This window comes from Buceros rhinoceros, unplaced genomic scaffold (genome assembly GCF_000710305.1).
Source record: "Buceros rhinoceros silvestris isolate BGI_N320 unplaced genomic scaffold, ASM71030v1 scaffold21301, whole genome shotgun sequence".
NCBI lineage: Eukaryota > Metazoa > Chordata > Aves > Bucerotiformes > Bucerotidae > Buceros > Buceros rhinoceros.
This window is the reverse complement of record NW_010392761.1, coordinates 1-7,871: the sequence shown is the minus strand read 5'-3', so window position 1 is coordinate 7,871 and position 7,871 is coordinate 1. Positions and strand designations below refer to the sequence as shown.

Sequence of the window (7,871 nt, the reverse complement as noted above, 5' to 3'; positions counted from 1 at the left end):
ATAAATCTCAGTACTGCAGTAACCCACATCACATCTCGAGAAGCAAGACAACTTTTTGAGCCTTCAGTTTAAAATTACTTCAATTTCTAAAGGGAGCAGATTTGGCCACATAATTACACTCAAGTCCACCAAGAACCTGCAACCTTCCAAAACCACAAGGGTCACGCCAAGGTCCATCTCTGCCCATGATCTCCTGATTAAGTTTCAACCAGTGTAACTTGTGAACAGCTCTCTGGGTTTCACTTTAACAGAACAGCCAGGGCCATCTCCCATCTCAAAGGAGCCCGTGAAGAGGCGAAGTGTTTGCTCCCCACTGCTGAAGACCTCAGTCTGGCCAGTTTAACTCTCATGCTACATTTTCTGTGTGTACCTTTTTCAGTAGAGTTCTTAAATAAAAACAAGCTTTCCATGCATTTTGCTCCAGGCAACTGACCTGGAAACTTGGAACTATTACATGTTATTCACCAAGATAAACCACCTTCTACTTCCTTGTTTTCAGCACTGATGGCACTGAACAAGAGCAACGCTGCAAACCAAGGGAAGAAAACTCTGCGTTGCCAACTGCAGCTGTAGACTAGAGCACGGCCTATTCCAGCACTCCAGCTGAATGGAGTCTTCAGAGCAACAGTGAACTATCACAAAGTACTGTCAACTGACAGACACCACAGAAAAGGCAGGAATACATCATTAAGCAGTTAGGCTGCAGTTAAGAACATCCCAAGCTGAGCCTCAGAAGAAACCCAAATTGCCAAGAGCTAAGCACAGACTAGCAAGTAGATCTGAAGCGTAAGAGAAACAGTCTGACTTGTGTTCTAAATAACCTGGATACCATCTTGCTGTGATTCTTGCAGATTCAACCTTGAACATAGTTTTGCATTGTTAAACTTGAAACTAATCACTGTTATGGATAAACAAGTGAGAGGAAGGGACAGAAAGCCATCATTAACTGGAATTTGAATATACCATACTTGAAAGCAGTATGTTAACTCCAGGATCAACTGTCATTCCAGCCATGCTCATCATGGAAATGCTGTTGCTTTGCTGAACATGGGCTGTGCTTTTAGAGTCATTTACATGTACTACAAGCCTTGAAAAAAAAAAATCCATGAAATATGCTGATGGTTCAAACAGCCCCCTTCCCTCCCACTTCCATAAAGAAACCACTGCTCAATACCAGTTTAAGTATAATTTGAAGTTTTAATGCTAAGATCTTCCCATTTCTCCGAAGCTCATCGAAAGCCTGCATGCTAACTCACAGAGCCTGGCAGCTGTAGATACATGACACTCAAGCTGAGTCGGCACGTAGGCTCCTGGGAAGGCGACAGTTACGGTGCTGCAGAAGCTTCCTTACACTTGTGGCAGCTCAAGAGCAACACCACTGCAGAGTTTTGGTTAGCGATGCTTTAGCTACACCATCACTCCAGAGGATCTTCTCCACAAACTGCCCCTAACGCTAGCGAGACAAGGAAGAGCACTGCTTCCAACTGGTGGAAGCCAGCTTTTGCTCTCTTCCCCGTCAAAGCAGAGCCTGCCATGCTAAGCAGTCTAGCCCAATCAAGGCAAGGCTGGTTTTTGTATAAGCTTAAACGTTTAATCAGACACAGTTGAGAAACCTTTCTAGAATTTAATATAAAAACATTTGACATTCCATTAATGTAAAGTTGCGCAAATGTTGAGAAAATTGCCATCTGAAAGAAAATTCGGTCTTCAAATATCTTTATTGGAAGGCCATGCACTGCCTTCTGTTACTGTATTTCAAATCACTGTACATTTACTTTGAAAACACTGTCTGCATTTTCTAGTACAAAAAACTAAAAATTGTTTCAGGAATGTAGAGAAATATTCAACTTAAATAGCGAAAAAGTGCACCATAATTACTGCTGCACTGCAGTCATTTCTGCATTTCCCGTTTCTTAAATAACTATCCTGTTCTGATAACACACAATATAAAGAGCAATTATGAAAAACTGAGACATTTAAATACACTAAGTTATTGAGAGTAACTTGTCGGCATTGGGTACCCTATCATAGGAGCAGCACCAGTGGCAGGGTACGCATACTGCTGTTGGTTCATGCCATTGTGCATATTTGCAATGTTACTCCCGTACTGCTGCTCATAGCCGTTCTGGTAAGCTCCGGCGGGGTTACCAGCCCTGAAGCCAGCCTGCATGCCTGCGGCTGCAAAGCCATTGCCAAAAGGTGTTCCATTACTGAAACTCTGGGCGCTGTAGGCCCCATTCTGAGTTTTTGCTCCAAAGTCTCTCTTTCCTAGCGCACCATAGTTTCTCTCAAAGTTCTCCCTCTCTCTAAAACTACTAAATCCACCCCTTTTGCCCGCAGAGTATCTGTCACGTCGATCACCTCGGGAACGACCTATTAAAAGAGACAAGACATAGTTATATATCATAAAGGCTGCATTTTACACGCCACAGGTGAGTTCAGCTAGTAAGGGAAAAAAATCTTTCCCTCTGTCCCAGTAAGGCAAACCTACTATAAAAAACCTTTTCATCTAGCTAGAGTCCAGCTAGAATCTGCAGACAGTTTTGATAGAGCTGTCTAACCGATGCGGAGAGTCATACGCTCTCCCCTGTAACAAGGCAAAGTCACTTTCACCTGGCCAACAGGACACTTACACTGATCTTTCCTGCCCATAAAACTGAGCCCTGAAGCGTTTTATTTCAGAGCAAGTGAATCTTTGACCAGCACTAGCCATGAGATGTGCCACAACAAGAGTAGGAGGCATTCAGGGGAGGAGGTGGTATTTTTGTTACTAGCATTGGTAAGTACCTTTTCAGGTCACCATAACCAGTGGCTAAACCACCTTCCACATCCACCTTGGAGAGAGACGGGAGGTGGTATTTTGAGTTTCCGTTTTTGTTCTGAGAGAGAAGCTATGCACTGTGGTCAAGAACAGTAGTTACCTGAACCTCTGTCTTCAATCAGCTGAAGCAATTTGGGGTTGATGGCTTGATTAGCCTCCCGAAGCACAGAGATGAGGTCATTTACTTGCTTAATATTGTTAGGAGTAAAGAATGTGTATGCTGTGCCTGTTTTGGTACTGCGGGCAGTTCGTCCAATTCGGTGGATATAGTCCTCTGAGGAGTTAGGGTAGTCATAATTGATGACAAATTTCACATCTTCCACATCTGTAAAGTGTTGCAGTGTGGCAAAAAGCGAGGTACAAAGTTTTGCACACCACAACAGCCAAATCGAAGATAAACGTTAGACAATTGTACTTTAACGGAAATAATGGCTGCAAAGAACAGTGTTAGAATCACCCATTTCTGCATGAGTATTGTGGAAGAGGAAGTTATGCACACTCCATCTGTTCCCGTCTCATCACCCACCCTGTGATCCAAAACCTTACCATAAAGGAGTATGCATTTGCTTGTCATTCCCAACTCAAGAGTCCCCTTTACAAATCATCAAGTGACATCTGAATGCTTCTTGCAGTAGGGCCACTAAAGCTCACAGCAGCCTCTTCATGTGCTCATTTGAGGACCTTAGAGTAAAAACATACAAGGTCCTTCACATACACACTCATTAGAAGCTCAAAAAAAAGGGGCCACACTGCTCGTCTTGCCAAGACCTTTGAACCGCAGCTGCAAGAAAAACATACCTGTCCCCCCAAAGTCACCAAGTTGTTTTTATGCACTGTGTCTCGTCTAGGCAAGCGCTTCCAAGAAGCCAGGGTTCACTTGAGAATGTGTCTCTCTCTGGCAGGTCTCGACATGACGACTATGTATAGGTGGAGGAACTTCGACTTTCAAAGGCATTTGAAAAGCAATTGCTTTCCTGCCCCACTCGCTAAAGTGAGAGGTGGACTTTTTCTCACATTTCATGTGCCAGTACTCACCAATTTGTACAAGGCTTAGTACATTTTAAAGCTGCTCTCTCCATTTCATGGTTGAAAAAAATTTCATTGAAGTTTGTAATTATTTTCTTCGACATTTCAGCAAACTCACTGAAATTCAAAGACCCACAGATCACAGCAGACAGTATGCACAAAACTAACAGTACTGCACCATGGCAAATCATGCAAAGCATGGAGAGAAAAGAAATACCAGGGCAAAGTGAACTGTGAATGAAACTGCTTATTTCATGAGAGAACAGTTTATGGGGTAGTAGTTTAAAGGATGATCTTTGCCTTTTGAAGATTACTGGCACACAATGCTCTCAGCTTTCACCTCTCTATTTGACTGGAAGCAGCCAGCCGATCACTTCCACTAGTCCTCCATCCCCCTCGAGTCCTCCGATTGTCATGCCTAGGCCTTGCCACAAAGACTGCACCTTTATGTGAAGAAAACTTAGAAAAATGCAGAGGTTAAAGAAAGCAATAGACTTTCTTTAAAAAGTTTTGGGCAACTGGCATTACGAGTTGTACTAACCTAGACCTCTGGATGCAACATCTGTAGCAATCAGGATTGGTGCTTTCCCGTGTTTGAATTCTGCAACAGAGGCAACTCATCAGTTTCTCCACTGAGCAAACACAGATCACATACCTGCAGAAACTGCCAAAACACTCACCATTTAGAACCCAGTCCCTCTCCTGCTGACTTTTATCACCATGAATACCCATTGCTGGCCACCTGAAAATACAGAACTTGGTTGACCTCAGACCACTGCTCGAGCAGTTTCAATAGTCAAGGACAGGGCTACTGGCAAATACCAAACAGCTTCTAGGGTTAGTTTCAGCATTAACTGACACCTGGTGTCACTGTATTGACAGCTTTGACACCGTAGTTGGGTTTCACGATTCACGAAGAATCAAGAGCATGCTCAGACTGTTGGGGTGGTTCACTGCAGTTCCAGCTGTTAGACTCACCCATCTCTCCTCATTTTCCTGGTGAGATCATCACACCGTCTTTTGGTTTCCACAAAAACAATTGTTTTATTTTCCTTCTCACTCATTATTTCTTCCATCAAACGAATGAGCCTATTATGAAAACATGATGGTTGGAGCTGGGATCGATTTGTACCGCAAAAGTTTACTTTTAACAACCTGATTTTTTTCCACTTTTTTTTAGTTCTCAAACTGTAAAAAGTCCATCAAAACAAATTCATTTCACAGTTCAACTAGAACCATTAAAACACACATGAAACACTTTGCCCCCTCTATCTACTTACTTGTCATCTTTCTCTACATCGTGGCACACATCCACAATCTGAAGAATGTTGTGGTTTGCACTTAGTTCCAGTGCCCCAATGTTGATGTGTACATATTCTTTTAAAAAGTCTTCAGCCAGCTGCCTGACTTCCTTGGGCCATGTGGCACTCCACATCAAAGTCTGCCTGTCAGGCTGCAGGAGGAGACTGGGTCAGTACAAGATCACTACAAATGGCCAGCCAAAACAAAGAAATCTACCAAGGTAAGCTGGACAGTTAACTGTACTGCCCCTGCTTTCATGAGCAAGAGTGCTATGTTTCTGCAACAGTGATAAATACACAAACCAAATATACTCACTCTTATCTGATCCACAATTTTTCTGATCTGAGGTTCAAATCCCATGTCAAGCATCCTGTCAGCTTCATCAAGGACAAGGTAAGTACACCTCCTGAGATTGGTCTTTCCAGCTTCCAAGAAGTCTATAAGTCTTCCAGGTGTTGCAATGCAGATTTCCACACCTAAAAACCAAGCAGTGAGGTCAGCAGTAGTAGTTTTCACATTTCCTTATTCATACAGGGATGCACCAAGGCTTATCCATACCTCTTTCTAAGTCACGGATCTGTGGTCCCTTTGGAGCACCTCCATAAATACACGTGGACTTTAAACGGCATGCTCTGCTGTATTCAGCAGCTACCTGCTGCACTTGTTGAGCCAGTTCACGAGTTGGTGCCAGCACAAGACACTAGAAATAAAATGCCCAGGCTTTTAGTTCAATTCCTTTTTGAAGCTTCTGGTCTCCCACTAGTTTTAAATGGGAAGTTGATCATACACTCCCCTTCAGTGCCAGAATGACTACAGTGGATTTAAGTAGCCCAAACCAGCAAACTACATTACCCAGCATCTCAATTACCACCAAGCACTGACCTATGCTGTGTGGTAAGGTGTCTGAGAATCACTAGCTTCCAGGGAATAGCTATTTCCAAAATGGGACATCTAGCCCTGTTCTGCACAGTTGTAAGGACAATCCCATCAGAGCTTATATAGAATGTTCTTGGGAGACTTCCAAACAACTTTAGTCATACAGAGAAACACAATACAGTTATGCACTCTTATGATCACAGACAATTGGTCTGTTAAAAAAAAAAATCACATTCTCTAGAAATTAAGATCTCCTTTCATTTAGGAATACTCACAATAGGTCCATCTCCACGCTCCAGGAATGGCTGATGATTTATATGCACAATAGCAGGCAACAAGTACTGTTTGGAAGAAAGAAGTCTCATTACAATCCCTTCCCAGAAGCATGCAGCCTGCGCTCAGCCAGGCCATACTTTCACTGCTGAAATCTAGCAGTGTTCCAGGCTACCATCAAAACCTACCGACAGTGTCTTCCCTGATCCAGTCTGTGCCACTCCAACCATATCCAATCCACTCAATGCAACAGGCCAACCTTGTGCTTGAATAGCAGTTGGTTCAGTGAAGTTCTGCCTCTGAATTACTTCCATAACATTTGCTTGAATAGAAAAATCAAACTCAGTAACTCAGGCTTTGTCTTAATCAAGCCTGGAAGAACAACCAGTATACTAGTCTTCACTTACCAGGGAAGTTAGCTTCATAGAAGTTTATAATTGGTTTTGGACAGTTATGGCCCCTAACTGTAACTTCTTTGCTTGCTCTGTACTGTTCAACTTCTTGCTGCAAGACAAAAAAAACCCCCATTATCAGAAGTAAGCTCTGATACCCAAGTTACATGTTAAGTTGCCCTATCGATGCCTGATGGGCCCCATGACCCTCAGCATGTTTGCACTTATGTGTTTACTTTTGCATGAGTTAGATAGGGTACATACCACAGTACGTCTAACCACATCAGGGTGCTCTTGATAGAAGTTCTTCTCAAATTTGGGCAGTTCATCTAAATTCCATTTCTTTTTTGTAAGTTTTTCCCCAGGGTTTCCAAATTTCTTCCCAGAAAGAGGTCCACCTCTACTTCCTCCAAAGCGGGGGGCTCCAAACCTAGAGAAGATCATAACATAGAATCCACAAGGAACATTTTAGTCCTCCTCTTGTACAGCTTCACTGCTGCAGTCCATCCTGCAGCTTTATATTTCAGATTTACAAACTCCACCTACAGGATACTGAAACTTCAAAAAAAACCCAGTTAAACTGCAGATGCCACAAACTGCCTAGCTACAATTCACACTCAGAAGCTAAGGTAACAGAAACGTTTCCAGGTTCCTCAAAATTAAATTCAAAGGCCTATTAGCAAGTTACAAGTCAGGCAAAGCAAGGACATAAACCTTTGTACTGCCTCGTGATCAAAATGGTTTCCCACCCAAGTGACACTCCCACTGTGGATCAGCCTGCAGAAAGCGGGCAGGGGCAGTTATGAAACCCTGGGGTAACTTTCCCATAACCCGTTTTCTTTTATCTTTCCAAGAGACACTTATCTCAATAGCGGTGTTTTGTGGGATCGTGTATTTTACGTTAGTATTTTTGGCTCGGACCTCCCGCTCGGGTAAGCCTCACCTCGAAAGCCGGCTCTGGCAGCGCCGAGGCGCGGCTCCAAGCAGCGCTCAGCACCGCTAAACCGGATCCGAGCGCGGGGCTCCCTCCCCCGCCCCGATCGCTCCCCAATTTCGGCCGGGCAGGCGCTGGGAACGATCCTTCCAGCACAACACAGCGCTCCCAGAGGGGACCTGGCTGAGTGGCCGCTGCTTCCTGCCAGCGCTGTTTCCTTTGTCTCTCATTTCTGTCTACGCCACAT

The 7,871-nt window shown here is 43.7% G+C and overlaps 1 protein-coding gene across 1 annotated transcript; it reads right to left on the bottom strand.

The window, feature by feature from the left end:
• Positions 1 to 1,604: 1,604 nt before the first annotated feature.
• Positions 1,605 to 7,120, bottom strand: DDX5 (DEAD (Asp-Glu-Ala-Asp) box helicase 5; the record flags this gene model as incomplete). The annotated part of the gene is made up of 12 exons (XM_010144621.1): positions 1,605 to 2,373; positions 2,922 to 3,146; positions 4,389 to 4,448; positions 4,528 to 4,589; positions 4,826 to 4,936; positions 5,128 to 5,300; positions 5,465 to 5,625; positions 5,708 to 5,849; positions 6,301 to 6,366; positions 6,487 to 6,620; positions 6,706 to 6,802; positions 6,955 to 7,120. Coding segments are annotated over 12 exons (1,780 nt in total), but the record flags the coding sequence as incomplete, so codon positions are not given.
• Between the last annotated feature and the right edge of the window lie 751 nt (positions 7,121 to 7,871).